This window comes from Pagrus pagrus (assembly GCF_965226575.1).
Source record: "Pagrus pagrus genome assembly, chromosome: 20".
Taxonomy (NCBI): domain Eukaryota; kingdom Metazoa; phylum Chordata; class Actinopteri; order Spariformes; family Sparidae; genus Pagrus; species Pagrus pagrus.
In genome coordinates this window covers 26,519,529-26,539,710 of record NC_140207.1, presented here as the reverse complement: position 1 = coordinate 26,539,710, position 20,182 = coordinate 26,519,529, and the positions used below count along the sequence as shown (strand labels likewise).

General features: G+C 39.1%; 1 protein-coding gene across 1 annotated transcript in view; it reads left to right on the top strand.

Annotated features, from left to right (window-relative positions):
• Positions 1 to 665: 665 nt before the first annotated feature.
• Positions 666 to 20,182, top strand: part of cubn (cubilin (intrinsic factor-cobalamin receptor)) — a 244,366-nt gene continuing 224,849 nt past the window's right edge. Inside the window, exons 1-5 of the mRNA XM_084340702.1 lie at positions 666 to 815; positions 1,305 to 1,434; positions 14,881 to 14,976; positions 15,119 to 15,157; positions 15,442 to 15,543. Of these exons, the coding sequence (XP_084196828.1) occupies positions 694 to 815; positions 1,305 to 1,434; positions 14,881 to 14,976; positions 15,119 to 15,157; positions 15,442 to 15,543 (489 nt within the window). The 5' untranslated portion in view covers positions 666 to 693. The remainder of the gene's footprint in view (positions 816 to 1,304; positions 1,435 to 14,880; positions 14,977 to 15,118; positions 15,158 to 15,441; positions 15,544 to 20,182) is intronic.

Sequence of the window (20,182 nt, the reverse complement as noted above, 5' to 3'; positions counted from 1 at the left end):
AGTAATAATGACAAATAATGCATGATTAAGAATGTTACTAGGAATAGTGATGTTGACAATTTCACAGTTGACAACTGAGGATTTTAGGATTTATGTGGTTGCTATGGGGCCCCTCTGATCAAGCCCCTACTTTATCTTTCTGATGACACAAGACTATTCTGCTAAATTGACTGGATTGTAGGTGAATATTTTAAACTAATTAATTAAAGTTTTGAAATATAGATGGTTGCTACAGTGCACCAGGAAATTGTGCCTACAATTTAGTCAGAATCATTTCGATGAGATTTCACAAGTCCACTAAGTTTGTTACAGTGTTGAAGTTTATGATGTGACTATAGTACATATAATTCACAATATTTTTATTAAAAACGTTTTAAATGACACTGAAGGCAAGATTTTGTGAAAAAAAACTTTCATGAAAACATTTTTTAAGCTAATAATTCATCCCACAGTGGCAACCCACTTCTGACATCTGCAAAGCACATGCAAGCAAAGTCACACGAAGCAGGTTACTCATCTACAACAATCATGTGAGGGTCCATTGTCACATAAAGTTAACCAGCTTTAGTAAAATGAGGGGCACTTTATGGTTGTACTGTCAGGTCAAAGTCTTGGCAGTGAAAATTAGAGTGTGGAGGCACATCAAACCCCAGTTAAGTTGTTTCCAGTGTCCAGGCAACACATCTCTTCTCTATGGCGCTGACACTGCGGCTCTCGTGGCTGTCTTTCATACTCATTTTCCTTCTGGTAGGGCTGCAAGGAGAGCCAAGGGACACAGCACAAGGACGAAACAAGAGGAACATTAGCAATGACCAGTGAGTTTGGGTTTCTAGCGATCAAACAGAGGGATGATTCATATAGTGATGGAAAAAAAATATTATTACTTATTTAACGTACAGAATAAGGTCTGCCAAAAGCCAAAATAGTTTCACAATTAGTCTTAAGTATCCATCAATATCTCACCTCTAAAATGTTATGCTGCTCACTGTCAACTTTTGGTGTTTTTTTATTTTTTTATTTGTGTGGTATAATAGATTTGCTTTACCCTACAGAGCTTGTTTTGTTTAACAAACTCATCCCTGACTTCCAGTAGAACTCCAGTGAAATTTTTGAGCGTTTATTTCTGGAAATAAGAGAAATAATATATATAAGAAAATAATACAATCTCTGACTATATGATGATCATAGCGGGACTCCTGATGTGTATTTTTTGTACACCTTTCCTCGCCTATAACCACTATTGACCAAAATACAATTTCCCTTTCCAAAATATATGTTTGAATTTTGGCGATTTGACCCTGTAGGCCTCGTATGGTGTCAGAGAATGGTCACCTTGTCTTCACAACTGGTTTCAATAAAGAGATCCGCTTTCAGACGTCAGCATCAGGACGGGTAAAAGTGGACAATGAAGACCTCACACAACTTTTAAATCAGGTAAGTGTAAACTTTTTCCATTACTAACAAGCACACTTGATGGGACAATAATCATGTGGGTCATAAGCGCTGTTCAGAGGCCTTATTTCTAAACGTTGTGTACGAACAAAAGGTGTACAGCACTTTTTCTAAGCAGAGTTTGGGGTTAGGAATTATATATTTTTTAAAAATGACAGGAGAGGTGGGGTGCTCCACAGTCTCAGACCCATGCCTACACACATAAATCTGGAGATATTAGAAACTGTGACTTCGATGGCAGAAGGATATAACAGCAGAAACTGTTTGAATTTGGTACCTTTGTGTGACATAAATCGAACAATCACCTCCAACCTATTATATGTGAGGAGTTTATTTGAAAAATCAAATACAAATCTAATCACCTGAAAACGAATAAACAAACACCTTTATGACGCTCCCTGATTTGGGATAATAAATACAAACTATATGCCCATAAAAAACGTTCTGTAATAATTAATCAATACCTTCATGTTATGTGATTTATTCTCATAAAAATATAACATGCAGAAAAGGAGAAATCGGCTAGGCAGATACAAGTTCATTGTTTCATTTATTTTTTATCACCTGCTCGTTGTGCAGAACTGGTGAGTTAATGGTCCATTCACTGTCAATTACATATGGGTAATTTTAATATTAATATAGCTATTTCAATATACAGTTTTAAGTTATATAAAACAAGTGTATCAATTCTAATCCACTGGCCAGTTTCGGTGCAGTGGAAAAGCGGCGTCGACGCACTCAGGTTGTTCGCTCAACTGCTGCACCGACACGCAGCAACTCAACTGTCTCGTTTATTTGTTTAAATACATATTTGAACATAACTTCAAAGTAAATGGTCAACTAATTCAAAACGAGAGAATACGAGAGAGTCCTGCTCCCGCTCCACACCTACTCCCCTCTACAGGAGAGGTTCTCCGCTAATTCCTGCCAGTTTCTCATCAAGGTGGGTGGGCTGCGTGTCCTCGTCCCCTGCACCTTGGCTGTGAGCTTTTGGCATCCACTTTTATGTCGGACAACCAAAAACAACATTTTTTTATTGTCTCAACTTCCACAGCAAGACCTTTGATTTAACACTGTGCGAATTTTACTTTTTTTTTTTTTTTTACCCTTTCTCTCGTTTCCGTTATCATCTTCATGCCATCAGCGTGACTGAATATTAATTAGGGGCGTTTCACTGACTATTTAAAGACCACTGTGGGTATTACATGAAGCAAACAAAAGGTGAGCCACATTTGAGTTAATTGTGATTTATAAAGAGAAACCGGGGTAGGATGTGCATGTGCACTGTTTTATAAATCAGAATATTGTTGTCCATCACTTTCTGTTTTTCATCCCTAAGCCACCTTTTGACGTGAATCCTACGCACAGTTATATAAATGAGGCCCCAGATCTTCATACAGTAGGAATTTCAGAGATAACTGAACATAAATTCACTGCAGATAAATCTCTTGTGATTTCTTCTGTTTAATCACTGATTTATGGTCACAGCAGGAAGCATACTGTCCAAGTTCAGAATCAGCTATTTTAGCTCAGCATGTGTACACACACAAGGAATTGGACTCCCAATAAGTTGCATACATCCCCCCACCATTCCAAGATTAACCATCACAGTAAGTAAAAAAGAAAAAGAAGTACATGTTGATGTAATAAAGTTGCTACAATGCAAAATAATGAGGAATAACTTTTAAAGAGTAATTTATAAGATAAGGACAGGATCTTTGTTTAAATCATTCAACAAATGAACTGAAATTCTAAACAGAGTGTGGAGAAACAAGTGTTGACATTATGTCATAAACTTCTCTGTACTGTGTTGCACAGATGTCTACTGAACTTAGCATGCTAACCAGCTAGCCCCATCCCATCCTGTCTTGTAATACCCCTTTGTACTGGCAAGAGAAGATAGTCTGATAGTACTTTCAGCTAGGAGATGTATGCCAGCTTTCAGCTTCTTAAATGAACTAAATTAACTCACAAAATGTCAAAAAAATTAAACACTCCAACTTCTATTTTCCTTACTAAACAGAAAAATACAACCACACTCTAAATTCAAGGTTCATTCATTTAACAAACTAAGACAAGCTTGTCAACTCATCATAAAACACACTTCATACAAACTCAGCATTCCCAGATAAAACTCACCATCACAGTCTTGGTTTATCTTTCCACAATCACCTCTGGTTTGGTTGAAATACATCCTAAATTCACAGAGTAAGATGTCAGAATATTCCAGCTTTACAGGCCGTTTTCACTCGCTGCTGATGTCTGACTCTCTGTCTGATTATCTGTCGCTTCTCTGTTGCTGCATGCCTCTCCGGTCCCCGCCTGCCGTGTCTGGTCACCCCCAGCTTTCTTGGAGGTTGTGTTCAGTCCCAGTCTGGTGTCCAGCAGTGTTCACTCTCAGGCGGCCAAATCCAGTTGAGCTGGGTCCCGTCGCTTGTATTGACTCGTCCTGCAATCTGGGGTCCTGGTCCAGACAAACTATAGGGCCTCTAGCTTGACAGCTAACTGTGCCATGAGCTAATTAGCTAACAGTAGCTAGATACAGCTAAGGAAGAACTACAAAGAGCAGTAGTTGTAATTCTGGTGATATGCTGCCCCTATGTTTTTGAAGCTTCTTTTGAATTCTGGCCATAACGTACAAATGTGTTTCAGTTCCACTATGGAGATACATGTATGTAAGAAAACTTTTTTTTATGAAAGTCACATGTTCATAAACAGTCACCTCAGTCATTTTCCAGTTCCTGAACAGTTTGTTGTCCAACACTGATTCTTGAGAATTTGGATAAAACAGGTTTCAATTTTGAAAAGAAAAAAAATTAAGTATTAAGAAATCTAAAGTTTTATGTCTATAAAACAAGGTCTCAGCAATCATGCCATATTTTGGTGCAACCTCCAGAGTTGGTACTTTTTTCATTACTTACTTTTTGTCAACACTGTCAGACACCACAAATAGCTAATAAGATTCAGAGCTGATCATCATATATCATATCCATGTGGAAGTTGTGACAGAAAATTTACAATTAGTTAAAGACCTTCACCTTTCCACGAGATTCTCACTCAGACCGAGTCTTGGCTTTCACACTAAACACATGTTAAAGCAACACTAGGTAGTTTGGACTCATTACTACCCCCGGCTGGTTGAGAAGCGCAATTATCTGTTACTAGAGTCGTAAATACTGTCGCTGTATGAGCATCCCTGGGGAAAATGAATACACGTAAATTTGTTGACGGAGCCGGTGAATCACGAAATCGTCTGAAAAAACCTCAATCGAGTGCCAACAACAAGCTAGATTCAGAGATAGCAGTTGGTAGTTTGTTAGCATATAGGCTGCACAGCACATTAGCATGCTAGAGTTATTCTCATACTGAGTTGGTTATAGTGATTGCACCGACTAAGTTACTTCCAAAACACGACGCTTGGGCGTGAATGTGTTTAGTAACGTCTGAAAATATAACTATGTTTTCGGGGGTTACTAAATACAATTGCAAGTTGACGTTGTGTTCGGCGTAATAACTACAACCAACTCGGTATGACAGCAGTAAGTGGCATGCTAACGTTACCTCCCGATCACACTGTTCAACAATTACGTTGATTATCTGCATGAACTAAGGAATCCGCAACTTTTCAAGACAAGACGTTCATAGTGTTTTAGTAAGTTAGTCATCGTTTACAGTCACTACATGAAAACGTGTAAGCTGACGTTGTGTTTGGTGTAATAACTACAACCAACTCGGTACGACACAGTAGCTAAGTAGCATGCTAACGTTACCTCCTGATCACACTGTTCAACTATTACATTGATTATCTGCATGAACTAAGGAATCTGCAACTTTTCAAGACAAGACGTTCATAGTGTTTTAGTAAGTTAGTCATCGTTTACAGTCACTACATGAAAACGTGCAAGCTGACGTGTTTGGTGCAATAACTACAACCAACTCGGTACGACAACAGTAGCTAAGTAGCATGCTAACGTTACCAATAACAACAATAGCCTGACGTTACCTCCCGACCACACTGTTCAACAATTATGTTGATTATCTGCATGAACTAAGGAATCTGCAACTTTACAAGACAAGACGTTCATAGTGTTTTAGTAAGTTAGTCATCGTTTACAGTCACTACATGAAAACGAGCAAGCTATCGAAACGGACAGCATTAGATTATCTCCCGGCTTTATTACGGTTATAAACTGTGGACAAATAGAGCCCTAATGAACACCACATAACAACAAATCAACTCAAAGTAAAAGTCGGTAAGATAATAAATATGTATATTTGTAATATATGACTTACAAATCCAGTAGCATCAAGGCTAGGTCGCCATCAGTTCTTTCAGCTCGCACCACCGAGCGTAAGCTGGTCCAATATTTATCCCTGTCCGGCTCATGTTATATCACTTTCGCTTTTTCTTTTCTTCGCCTCCTCAGACAATACCTTCATGGCTTTTTTAGCTGGCTTGGCCATGGCGTTGGTTTACAAAAAATCCAAGTAGCTGCTGGCTAAATCCACTGACGAATAAATGTGTCGTAAAGCAGGTCGCACTAGACTTCTTTATGTCAGGTATGTAGCTACCCGCTCAGGGAAGTTACGCAGTGCGGTTTCTGCTGGCGCGACCCCCCTCAGGCTGCAGAGGCATCACCGTTCATCTATTCTATTAACCCTTATTCTACCACTTAACTGAGTTTAGAAATATTATTTTAAGGTCGAAAAACTACCTAGTGTTGCTTTAACTTCCTTGAGTCTTCCTCCTGAGGCTCCGAAATGCAGTGGACAAGTGACAGCTGACTGATCGAGCCAGAGCGGGAGTGCATTGCGTGCAAGATGCGACTAAATTTAAAAAAACTCCCAAAATTCTGCAGTCTTATCCAAATTCCTCCCGGCATATTGCAGTCGACCTTTGATGTTCCTTGTGGTCAAGAGTGGCGTGCGTCTTGGAGTCTGGCCATGAAGTCCTTGTTTGTTCAGTGATCTTCTGCGTGTTAAATATTTCCGATTGCAACTGTATGTAAAAATGTTACATTTACACACACAAAAGATACACATATGATCAACCGTGATTACTTTAAACAAGAAAATGTTATTTATTTTCAACAGAATTAGCACTTTACTTAGTGGGACATGTTTTTGTTGAAGTATCAAGAATCGGTACCAACCATTGTACCTGCTAATCCCAGTTCTAAAATATTCTTGTAATCCTGGCATGATTATTTGGTGATTCTGTTCTAATCTATAAAGTATGGCTTTATTATGGTTGTACTCCAGTAGACGTAGTAGTAGACGTCACTCCAGTCAGAAAATAGTCACTCCAGTACATGTTTCATTTAAACGTATCATCATCTTTACACAAACTGAAAGCTGGCTGCTGCTCATATGAGACAATAAATGATTAACAAGTTAGTAAGCAGACACAGCAGTTTGGAGAGGACCAAAGATCAGGGGCCAAGTGCAATAGATTTGGTGGCTTCATGATTAACACTAAAGATTCACAATCTTTATATCAAATGTATTAGGCCCTGTATGCATTCATTTTATCTGTAGCCTATAATTGTACAGTGTACACAGATATGGGTATGTGCTTGAGTATAAAACAAACAGTGCAATTGAAGCAGCTTGCATTTTTTGTTTAAATCTTTCAAGTATCACAGATTAACCATGAGTGGACAGCCAATTTTGGTCTGTGCACTGCAGATGGGTGTACCATCTATGGGTATAAGTCACCTTTTTTAAATGCAATAGGAGGACTTTTAATTCATGATTCAAGATACATTTAATTGTTGTTTTGCAATACAAGATTGTACAGTATAATTAAATATCGTTGTAATTCCCTTAGCTACATACACACAAAAAACAGAAACTATACAATCTAATTAATGAATAATAATCCAGTCAGAAAATAAACTATTCATGGTGAAATGTTGAGGATGAGTTCAGGAGTGTCACAGCCTTAGTAAAGAAGCTGCTCTTTAGTCTGGTGGTACAGGTATGGTTACTTCTGTATCATTTGCCAGATAGCAGCATGGTGAACAGACTGGGGTGGCTGTTGGGCCATGTGCAGACACCTGAACTCATCAATATCACTGATGACTTCATTACTACACTGAGAGGGTAAAAAAAGTTTAAACATAAATTGAAAGGTAAAATGAAAATGATGAAATTAAATTATTTGTAAGCAAGCAAAAAAACAGATGTAATGGTCTTTAGTTGTCCTATATCAACATTAAAGCAATGTTTTTTTTTACCTTAAAATAACAAATAATAAGTAACAAAGTTATTGTGAGGGTACATTGTCTTGTAATAGTGTAAATGGAGTGTCTGTCATAGCCACTCTGCCCCCATCTCTTCTTTATGCACTATGTAACTTCAGTGAGAGAATAGAATCACAGCATTACATACATGTTTACTTCAAGATACAACTTTTCAAGACATATCATTGTTATGATGTGATGAGTTTTGTTTGTAGTTAGCACCTACATTACAACTGACAAATTGTTACAGATCTAATATTTGTATTTAAGACTGTGGGGGGCACCATATCACACAAAATGCCAATTTCTGAATAATGATCCTGTAAACTTGCTCTGTTTGTCTCTACCAACTCCTGAGAGAAGAATCTGGCTCTCTAATACTGAGCTGACACTCACTAAAAGCTATGTCAAGCCATGGGGAGCTGTAGATTCAGACGATAATTCTCTGTGGGTTCTTCACTATGGATGATCCCTTTCGCAATGACATTTCACACATAAAAATGTTGATTATAACCAATTTAAGTACATTATACAAAAATATGAATGCAACTCGTTTATGGTTGCTCCCATTTTTCTTTAGTTGAAGTAAAATATGTGAGCCTTTCTCTGTGCACGCAGAAAGTTGATTTCTCAAACAAATGTGTTTAAATCTGTGTTAGTGAGTACAGGACAGTTGTGGCATATCAATATGCTGATTAAACAGCATGATTAGTGCACAGCTGAGTCATTTGACCGGGAATGAATGCCAATTGTACCTTTTCCCATCGAAGACAAAAGCCAGATGTTAGTATGTTTTTTTGGCCAATGTGAAAGGGGTGTTATAAATGTTATGTGAACAAATAATCACAGTTTTACATCATGTACTTCAAATGTTATCACTTTTAAAAACTTTTTTTTTTTTTTGTAATTCACTTTTTTATTGCCTTTTGAATTTAACATTTACAACAACACACACATCCACAAAGATACAAAAACTAAAAAAACAAACAACCTAAAATAAGATAATACAAAACAAATTAAATAAAGGTAAACACAGGTAAGCATTTTCAATGTCCACCCATCTTAATCACTCATACAGTATTATGACCCTTCATCCTAGTTAGCCATTCAGCACTGTGTTCATGTAGGCCCCCCAAATTTTCCAAAACACATCTTGTTTGTTGTTCACTTTAAAAATCAACTGTTCATAATTGGCTATCTTGGTCATCTCTGTTAACCATTCATTAAATGGGATAATGTTTTTGTTTTCTAGTGTCTTAGTACAATCCTGCAACCTGTGGAAAGGGCCAGTCTGCACCATAGAGTCTGTTGAGCTGATAGATCCACCCGCTCTGTTAATATACCTAATATGCAGAGTGCAGGGCTCTGTAGTAACTCTGTCCTGAGTACATTATTTAGAAACATTATTATATTTTCCCATAAATTCCATGTCATCATGAGTGTACCTCTGCTCCTATCACATCTCCAGCATATATCTGAGTCCCGTAATTTCAATCGTGCCATCTTACAGGGAGTCCAATAGCTCCTATTAATAACCTTATATGTAATTAACCTTGTCTGGACCTCCCTTGATGTCTTATACCAGGACCCAACAATTTCCTCCCATGTCTCCATAGCTATTCCCCCTCCAATATCCTCCTCCCAAGCTCTCCTGAGACCATCAAGTTTTGGAGGGTGAGATCGTTTCATAAGACTGTAAAATTCAGATGCACTGCCCTTAACCAACTGGCTACCTTGAAATAGTTCCTGTATCGCTGTTCGAGACATAAGTGGAAGTTTCCTCTTTGTAGACATTATACAGTTTCTTAATTGAAGATATTTCCAAAAGTCCTTTTCTGGAACTTGTATTTGGCCAATATCTGTTCAAAAGACATAAAAACATCACCCCCAAAAAACATCCCCAATAAAAGACAATTCCCGCCTCCACCCATGTCTTCCAAAAGATATTTTTTTTACCCACTTTTAATAGCTTATTATGCCAAAGACATGTCCTATTAGTCAAAGAGGGCTTCAGCCCTGCAACCTGGTGTGACACTCTCCAAGTTTCCCTCACAAACTCCAACAGTGGCTTCTTAAATGGGATTTCTCCCCCTGTTTGTGAAATGAAAGCCTGCATTAGGAAAGGTTCAGTAAGTTTCCTTTTCAATCGGCACCCAACCTGGAACCTGATCTCCTAAAAAATTAATCTTAGACAGCTGACTAAGGGAAAAGGCGTAGTGGTACCAGTCCACTTTTGGCAGACTCAGACCTCCATCCTCCTTAGCAGCATATAACAACATATACTTGTTCTGTTAAAAAGAGATCTTTTGCCTGCCCATAGAAAAGTATCTACAGCCTTATTGAACCTTTTTAGTAATAGGGGAGGGAAACTTAGAGGTAAACATGTATGTAATATAGTTGATTTGTGGAATGGTTATCATTTTAAGGATGTTAATTTTACCCAACAGAAATAACCCTAACTTAGACCAGTTTTGTAAAGTGCTCTCGAGTTTCTGTATAAGGGGGAGGAGGTTTTCTGTCATCATGTTTTTAAGGCCTGGGGTAAGCTTGATGCCCAAATACACTAAACCTGAAGGAAGCCAATTAAACTGCTAGTTTTTTCTAACATCTGGTGGACACATCCTAGACAAGGGCGTTGCCTCTGATTTTCCCCAATTTACTTTGTACCCTGAGATCACAGAGAATGAGTCAATCGATGCCAGAATATGAGGTACAGCTGTTTCCGGATTTGTGGTCAGTATTAATACGTCGTCTGCGTATGACAATAGTTTATGTTCTGTTTTTCCTGCTTGAATGCCCTTGATGTTTGCATTATTTCTAATAGCAGCTGCTAAAGGCTCCAGGGCCAATGCAAAAATTAGTGGACTCAGGGGACATCCCTGCTTTGTGCCCCTATAAAGAGAAAAACACGAGGATAACCTGCCATTTGTTAACACTGAGGCCCTGGGGTTACAATACAACAATTTAACCCAATTAATAAATGGGGAGCCTAATCCAAACCTGTGTAGCATCCTGAACAAATACCCCAATTCTACTCTATCAAACGCTTTCTCAGTGTCAAGAGAGAAAGCGATCGAGGGTTCAGTGCTATTTCTAGTTTGCCAGATCAAATGGAATAACCTACCTACATTATCTGCCGAGGGCCTTCCTTTAATAAAACCTACTTGGTCCGGATGAATAAGACTGGGTAAATGTGCCTCCAGCCTTGTAGCCAAAACCTTGGCCAATATTTTGGCATCCACATTTATTAAAGAGGCCGGGCGATAACTTCCACACCGCTGTGGGTTCTTGCCTTTTTTATGTATAAGTGTTACAGCAGATTGCATGCTTTCTGGCATCCTACCCCTCTCCAGTGCATCCAGAAACACTATAAGTAATCTTGGTGCTATTATATCAGAGAACTCTTTATAAAAATCTGTAGGGAGGCCATCATCTCCTGGTGACTTCCCAGTGCTCAATCTTTGTTGGACCTCCTCTAATCTGATATCACCCCCAATCTCCTTTTGTTTTTCCTCGGACAGGGTCGGCAAATGTACCTGGTACAAAAAATTATCTATGTCATCCTGGTCTGTAGTGCATTGTGAGGTATACAATTTTTGATAAAATCCCCTAAATACATCATTATCTCCACAGTGTCTGTTACTAAACTCCCTTTCTTGTCCTCTACAGAGGTTATTAATGTACGATTATATTGTTGTTTTACTCTTTGGGCCAAGAACCTTCCTGCTGCTTCCCCTTGCTCATAGTACCTCTGCCAGGAATAGTGCAAATCCTGCTTTTTTCTGCAGAATTAAGTTCAACTCAAACCTGAGTTTGTTTAATCCAACAACTTCTAGGTCTAGGAGCTTCTGGTGATGCAAAACGTAACACTATTTCCACTGGGGCATGATCCGACAATGCAATATTACCAATTGATGCACCAACAGTAGGGTTGTCAAAAGTATCGAAATTCAAAAAAGTATCGATACTAAAATGTTGTATCCGGATACGATACTCATTTTCAAAAGTATCGATACCCAATATCCCCCCGGCGCCCCTCCCCTCCCCGACGCCGAGCCGCCGACGCTGCGTCCTTCTCCCTCTCTGCCTTCACACACAGCAGCAGGCACCCTCCCCCTCACCGTGACGTGCACAATAACAACAGAGCATGGCCAGTGCTGCTGCAGGAGGGCCAAATCAACCAGTTTTGGTTGAAAATGAAAGAGGGAAAAGTGTTTGGAGGTATTTTGCCTTCGAGTCTAACGAGCACGGAAGCTGAAGGACGTGGATAAGCCTGTTTGCAAACACTGCTACAAGGCGGTGGCGACCAAGTCAAGTAGGCTAATACTTCCAACTTCGCGAAACATCTTAAGGACCGACACGCTGGCCTTTGCAGTGAATTTCGACAAGTTAGTGTCTTTCGTTTCAAACTTATTACTGATGTTATCGTGGCCGGTGGCATGCATTAATGTTGTCCGTGTTATTATTAGCCATTAGCCGCAGCTAGCGATTAAAGGCTGACGTCACGTTAATGATTATAAACAACGTAAAAAAAAAATAAATTATCGGGCATGCCCATATTACGTTAATAGACACAGTGTCAGTATACTAAGTTTACATAGATGTTGGTGACTGAAAAGTGTTATTTTCTCTGTTAAAGTCCCAGAATGAAGCAGAGAAAAGTCGACCTGCAACCAAACAGCAACACACACTCAACGACTCTACCTGTGTGTGACCTATCTGTGTTTGACCAACAACGAAAATATGATGCCAAGTCCCCAGAATATTTAACGTGTGGTTCTGTTAATTGTTACATGATGTAACAGAGGTTATTTTTGCATTTTTCATGTTAATAAAAGTATTTCTTTTAAATTTTGGGGTCTTTTTTTTTTTTATCCTTGTGGTATCGAAAATGGTATCGAGTATCGAATATTTTCCTGAGTATCGGTATCGAGTTGAAAATTTTAGTATCGTGACAACCCTTACCAACAGTCAAACCCACTTATTGTTTAGATATTAAAAAATAGTCGATTCTAGAATAGGAGGTATGTGGGTTTGAGTAAAAAGTGTATTCCCTGTCTTGGGGATGTAAGTGCCTCCAAATTGTCTACTTCCAGGTTTCTCACCTGATTCAAATCCCCTCCAATTATTACATACAAGTCCCCCATTTTCCACTGTGTTACAGATATCAATAAAGAGGTCAGGAGAATCTGAATTTGGAGCATAAATATTAATAATAGAGCACCTGATACCAAAAATATCTGCGTCTACAGCCACCCATTTACCCTCCCTGTCCGAGAGCTGATTGGGAATATTTATATTAAGATTTTTACGAATTAGAATACTGTCGTGCCGTTGATTAGATGAATAGGCACTGTAAAATATTTTACCAACCCAGTCTCTTTGTAATTTAGTTGATTCTTCTTTATCTAGGTGAGTCTCTTGCAGAAAGCAGAGATCTACTTTCTTTTGTTTCAAATATAGAAGAAGCTTCTTTCTTTTAATAGCAGTATTTGCCCCCTTAATATTCCAAGATAGCACTTTAAGCATTTCAGTCATAGTATTCAATTACTTATCGTTTTATGGCCTTAGCCATCTGATCTGAAGTTGTTAAATGTATGAGTGAGTGTGTAATGTGAGCTAGGCCCTGGTGTAGCTGCTTCCCTGTGATACACGCATTAATAGACAAAACCTTAACATAAATGTACAAAAATGTAATAAGAATACACACATATGGTGACCATCGAAGAACAAGATGATCCACCTCAACCTTAATTCCTGAACCAAACAGCGTCCGTGAAACTCAAAGTCCTAACTAACTAACTCACTCAAAGCAGATCCCTCAAATGGTGACAGCAAACCTCAAAACAATATTCCAGTTTGTCCTCATCAAATTATTAAACGATTAACTTACTGACCAACCCTCTGTCATATTATGTATCAGGCTCCTCATCTCCCAACACACCAACGGGGGAAAAAAATATAAAATAAGATGGTGGGAGTCACACAGTGGGTCCAAAAATCGGAGCCTAAAACGGCTTACCTGTGTCCGTCAGGTGTCGAAAACATCCTGTGTGTTGTGTTGGGGTATTTATGAGGCTCTCAATGACAGAAAATCTGCCACCTCTTCTGGTGAAGTAAAAGTGTGTCTGATGTTATCGGCCACTACTCTTGTGGCCGGGTAAAGCATGGCGTAGCGCAAACCATTCTCCTGAAGCCTCTTTTTCACTCCATCGAAATTCTTGCGCCTTTGTATAAGGTCTTGTGACAAATCCTTCCTCACCACTCCACTCGCTCCTTTTCTCTGGCCGCCCGAGCACTGCCTCCCGGGCCCCGGACCTCAGGAAACGCACCAGAATGTGTCTCGTCTCTGCTCCCTCGTTGACCGGTTCTCTGGGCCCGGTCAATCTCCAAATCTGGGCTCACCTCGATATCCAGTGTTTCCGAGAGGAGCCTCTGTACAAAATCTTGGATATCTCGACTTTCGGCGTCCTCCTTCACCCCCACAATACGGACATTGTTGCGGCGGCTAGCATCCTCCAGATGTTATTTTCTCGTGTAGCTGCTTAACGGTTTTCCCCGCCGCGTTCACTGTCGCTCCCGTAACTTGGCCTTGATCTTCTAGTACCGATATTCGGGCTTCAGCTTCAGTCATTCGAGTCCCTAACTTCTCCACAGCCGTTTGAACTGCATCCGTGCCAGCTTTAAGTCCACTCATGTCGGATGCGATGCCTTGTAGCAGCGTTTTAATGCTAGCTAGTTCTGCTATAGTGTCTGACTCGGAAGTCTGAGAGGCCGCCGCCATGTTTTCCTCCGTCTTGTCGTGCGCCGGCCGGTTGCCTTGGCTTCTCAAAGCGTACTGTGTAAGGGTTTTTTGGGCTGACTGCATGCCTTTTGGTAGTTTTAGTCCATTACTCCCCTATTTGCGTTGTGTAGAATATTTCAAACGCTATTTTAGGAGGGGGTTGGCCGAACACTTAGCAGTGGAATCCCCTACGCAGCCATCTTGGGTGCTTGCTCCAGTGGAAGTCCAAAAACTGTTATTTTTAAAATAAATAGAGTAGTTTGATTGTGTTACAAATTCAAATTCAATAATACAAAATATGGAAATATGAAAGAAATAATTTGCTATTTGTTTTAAAGTGACAAATCAGACCACACTGTACTTTGTTTACTGAAGTGTCTATGAACTGCCTGATTTCAGATCAAATCCAACAAGGAAGACATTGATGACATTAAGTCCCATGGAGGTGGAGTTCCTCCTGATATCACAAACAAACTGAACCAGCTCCATACCAGGGTATGGCATTTATGACTTGTTTCTCTTGGTTTGTATTTATGTGCCATTTTTTTTATCTATTAACTTTTTCTTATTTCAAATGCACCTGTTCATAAGCAGTGTCATAAAACATATTTTCATTGCTTCTTTCAATGCTTTCCAGGTGTCAACACTTGAGAATAAAGTGACTGCACTTGAATCGGTAAGACATTTAAGAACTGTTTGATGTATTATAGATGAAAATTATTCTATTCTATTCTATTCTATTCGATTCATTCCGTTATTATATACAGTATGTAGGAGTATTTATCACTTCTATGCTGAAATATTGCCTACCTTGATTAGCTCTAACAAGGCTGGAATTTATTCATTTAAATTTGACATGAAAAGTGTCTGGCTATGCAAAATGTTAATGGCTCAACCCAATACTGTACTGCACATGTTATGTTTTTCTCCTTGTCTTTTGTCTCCTCTTTTCTCCTCCAGTCAGTCCAGAAGGTGTCTTGCAGCAGTAATCCCTGTCAGAATGGAGGAACATGTCTGAACTTACTCAACTCATATTACTGTGTGTGTCCCGGCAACTGGGTTGTGAGTTTCATACTATTTTTTACATAATGGGGTGCTTATTATAGTGGGCTATGTATTAATTGTATTATTGGTGTTAATAAATACCACTTGGCATTCGTGATAGCAGTGCAGCTGCTGTGGAGTTGACACAGCAGACTACTCATATAACTAATGCCAACGTAGTTTCCTTATAGATTTCTGGATTAAAACCTCACAGTTAGTTGCATCCAGATGATAATACTGTAAAATAATATATATTTACAGTCAGCCAAAAGCATTTGTATAAAAAATACAAAGACATAAAATATAGGCCTAGATCAAAGATTAAAGAGTATAATAGAAAATATAATCTCAATGCCCTTACACACTGGGGGTGTGACAAAAAACACAAAAAATTAAACTATCAAAACTATTCATATCAGTAGAGAGGTAAATTTGCGACAGTTGCAACACTTCTTTCACAGAAAAAAATGATGGATTCAACATCATCCGGTGATGATGATCTTGTCCTCCTCCTAACTCTACAAAAGGAGAGGAGAGTTTGGGTACATCTTATTTTAGAAGGTAGAGAAAAAGAAGGAGAGCAACTTTACCGTCCAGCTGAGGCCAGACAATCAACTATCAACATAAGCTGCAGACTCTCAGTTATGCTTTGTCTCGGCATCAATGCAGAATCTTCCACACAAGGACGAAATTTTGATTTCAGAGGTGGGGGGGACACAAGTATTTTTAATAAAACTCTTTCAGTTCACTGTGTTTTCTAGTAGTTCTTCTAGTTTTCTATTGCTACTTTTAAGTTAACTGTTCCCTTTTTTGGTTTGACTGGTTGTAAAGCATGTAGCAAAACATTATCACCCAATTCTGTGTTTCACCTTGTTAGTCAACTTCACTCCAACTCAGTACCACCAATTTTACACTTATTTTTGGAATATGGTAAACAGACCTCATTTACATAGCACCACCCAGTGGTGGGCAGGTCAAACTGGCAGGAATATCACAGGTGGGGAGAAATTGAATAAAAGACATCCTGGCTGCGCCTAATTACCAAACACATACACACACACGCACGCACGCACATACGCACATGGACACCGATTCAAACGTTAATGTTAATGAAACCTCTGATATTACAATGCTTCTAGCTGACGTGACCCAGGCAGAACAAACACCCAACTTACAGTGGCAGATCAATAAGGACTCCTGGGCAACTAGCAGACCGGTGTGCAAGCAAGATGGAGTGACAGCGGGGACGGCCAATCATACAAGACACGGCAGAGCCAATCGAGGAGCTTGTGGGCGGTCTAAACTAAGGGAAACAGGCTTCAGCTTGAGCGGCCATTTTCCGCTTGGTCCTAGTGCTTGACGTGTCTCTGTTTACCATAGCGTGACATTGTTTTTGGACAGTAAAAACTGCAGGGGACCAAAACGGCCTTTTGAAAAAGTGCAGGGGACATGTCCCCTGTGTCCCCCCCCCAAATTACGTCCGTGCTTCCACGTTAGAATCGCGATTCATCTTATAATCGAGAAATTTCCACAACTCTAGTCCATCTGCCGTTTGTCGAGTCATTCAAAGGCCTTCAATTTTTTGACAAAAAACACTTTATCCAAGTGAAAAAATGCAGACAAGCTCACTTTGCTGTGAGACTCAAAACAAATCTGATGTTAGGAGGAGCAAAACGTCTGGAAATCCATATCTTTTCCAACTGGCTGTTCACAAAAAGAGCAACTTGTCTGCACACTGGTACTCGTGGTACATGGGTGTAACATGTTGTATGTGCCCTGTATATAATTGCTATCATGTGGATACTTTGTAAACTTGGTATGTTGCTAGACTAAAATTAATGTCCATTAAGTGGCAGTTCTAGACAGTTTATATGAAAGGTAACTAGTAACTAAAGCTGTTCAGCGATGTAGTGGTGTAAATGGTACAATAGTTTCCTCTGGGATACAGTGGAGTAGAAGTATGAAGTTGGATAAAATGGAAATACTGAAGTGAGGTGAAACTTCCTTTATTTTCTACTTATGTACAGTACTTGATGTTAATGTAGTTAGTTACATTCCACCTCTCGTTACTCGTTACCTATTCAATATAATAAATATAGCTCATTTATACCTCATTCTTTTCTGTATAGGTCTACTAATTTTTTTTCCATCAGATGGAGCATACTGCTTTTAAGAAAGACAATGGAGATCCGGCACTCGGCATGGGTACCACTGATCTCTTGTTATCCAGTGGACTACCAGGGCCACAAAATTCTCTGTCCGTGTAACTGACGTGTTATTATTAGCTTAACTGTATGTTTAGTGGTTGTCTGGTGCTAATGGGTTGCACTCTTGTTTTTCTCACAATTGGTTTGTAAAACAAACAGTCAGCAGCAGAGCTGATTCAATCACTGTTAGGTAGAACGAACAGGCCGGGTGGCAGACCAGAGGCAGGGCAGCCTGTTGGCAGCCTGCCCTATAGCCGACCTTTCTTTTTTTTTTTTTTTTAAACATCTTTTTTATTAGTATTTTTTTTTTTCAAAATTCTTGAAAAATATGACCACAATTATTTTTTTCCAAAGTTAATCTTTCTAAGGGTAAAAATACTGAAATCTGATCCATGAAAATCTTAAAGGTTGGAGGGGAATCATCTTTCCAAAATAGGAGTATACATTTCTTAGCAAAGTATGTAATCATAATTAATATCCTGCATTTTTTCCTATCTAACTGAAGATTCAACGAATCATTTAGCAAATACAAACTGGGGCTTAAATCATATTTTATTTTCAAAACAGATTGTGTGAAAGAATGAATTGAGTTCCAAAAACTTTGTAAAAGATCACATTCCCAAAACATATGCATTAATGTCACAGCCATCCTTTTACATCTAGGACATTTTGCTGAAATATCCTTTGAAATTTTGTGCATTTTTGTCGGTGTTAGATATATTTTATGGATGAATTTAAAATTAGGTTCCTTAATTTTATTACTAGTAAATGGAAAATGTGTTCTTTCACAGATGTTTAACCAGGTGTTTTCTTCAAAGTTCATCCCTAGCTCCTTCTCCCATATCTTCATTAATATCTGGAAAGATGATTGACCTCCTCTTGAGAGAATATTATAGAATTCACTTATCTTCCCCTTTATTGTCTCTGAGGACATAAATATGTCTGCTATCTCAGATAGTCCAAATCACAATTTGTTTTCTTTATTAAGTGAATGAACAAGATTCCGAATTTGTAAATATTTTAAAAAGTCTTTGTTGGGAATGTTGTATTCTGATCTTAAGTCATTGAAGGATTTTAATTGCGCGTTCATTTTAAATAAATCTTTAAATTGTATTAAACCAGAGCTTGTCCATTCCCCTATATTGATCATTGTTTGAATGTTCAGATCTGGATTTTGATAAATAGGGGAGTAAATAGAGGTACAAGAGCAGGGCTCTAGACTGCGACCAAATGGTCGCATTTTGCGACTAAAATCTGTGACAGTGCGAGTAAATTTTTAATCTACTCGCGCATGCGCGACCAGTAAATTTGCCGTTTTTTTTTTTTTTAAAAAATATTTTTTGTTGCTGACAAACTTACAGCCCACTAGTTGGCGGTAATGCAAAAATGAGCTTGTTTGCCAACCGACATTAACTCCAAAAGAAGAAGAAAGGAGACGGCTGGCCAATGTGTGTGAGAGCGGGGGGGCGAATGACCACTGTGATAGGCTAATATGTGAAAAGAGGCGGGTCTTTGGGGTTATCGCGCGAATCCACAGATTTCACATACCGGCATCAAAACAATGGACAATGGCGGCGAAGCGGACTATCAGCTCGTACTTTCCATAGATATATATATAAAGGCTAGATGTCTTACGGCGGAGTCTAGAACGTCCTCACAGGTCGGCCATCTTGGTACAGGTTAGCTTTCTGGCTGGATCTGTGTAACCTGAGGTAAAGTCAGTGATCTGCACAAACGCTAATACTCTTATCTCGCTGAAACCTTGATGGATTTACAAACAGTTTGGTTTCTTACTAACGTCATTAACGTGGTTATAATTCTGGATGCTTGAACATGTTGAAATCGCATCTTTTCTCTTTGAAGAAATCATCACAGTTTTAGTTTGAAGGATTTTTAGCTCGTCTTCTGGGTTTATAATGGGTGTGTATTGCGTGAGCTAGAGTGCGTGACATCATCGCTAGAGTGGAGAGCAGCTGCAAAAACTTTAGAAAAAACTCTCTTCAGCTTGATTTGTGTCCCACATCTTTTACTTCACATAGACAATATATACATAGAAATGTAGGAAATCTTGTTGACTTTCAGATGATGGTCTTATCTCAGATGTAGGACTTATACTTTTGGCCGTAGAAGCCCTCGAGCAACAAGCGCTCCAGCAACTCCCCCATTAGCCGCAGTGTTAACTTTGAGCCTAAATTTCTGGAGGAGAGCAGACGGTACCGGTTTTGTCTCTCACTCTGGCTCCCTCATTTTTCACTCTACAGAAGTAAAAAACACATCACATGGTTCAGCAATGTCTCCTGTTACTCACTGTATACATATTTTGGCCATAACCATTACACTTTTGTCTAGACCTGCAGGTGTTTGGGAGGTGTTTTCTCATTCATCCTTATGGGGAATTTTTCAAATTTCATTTTACTACTACTTCAGCATACGTTCAGCTATAGAAACCG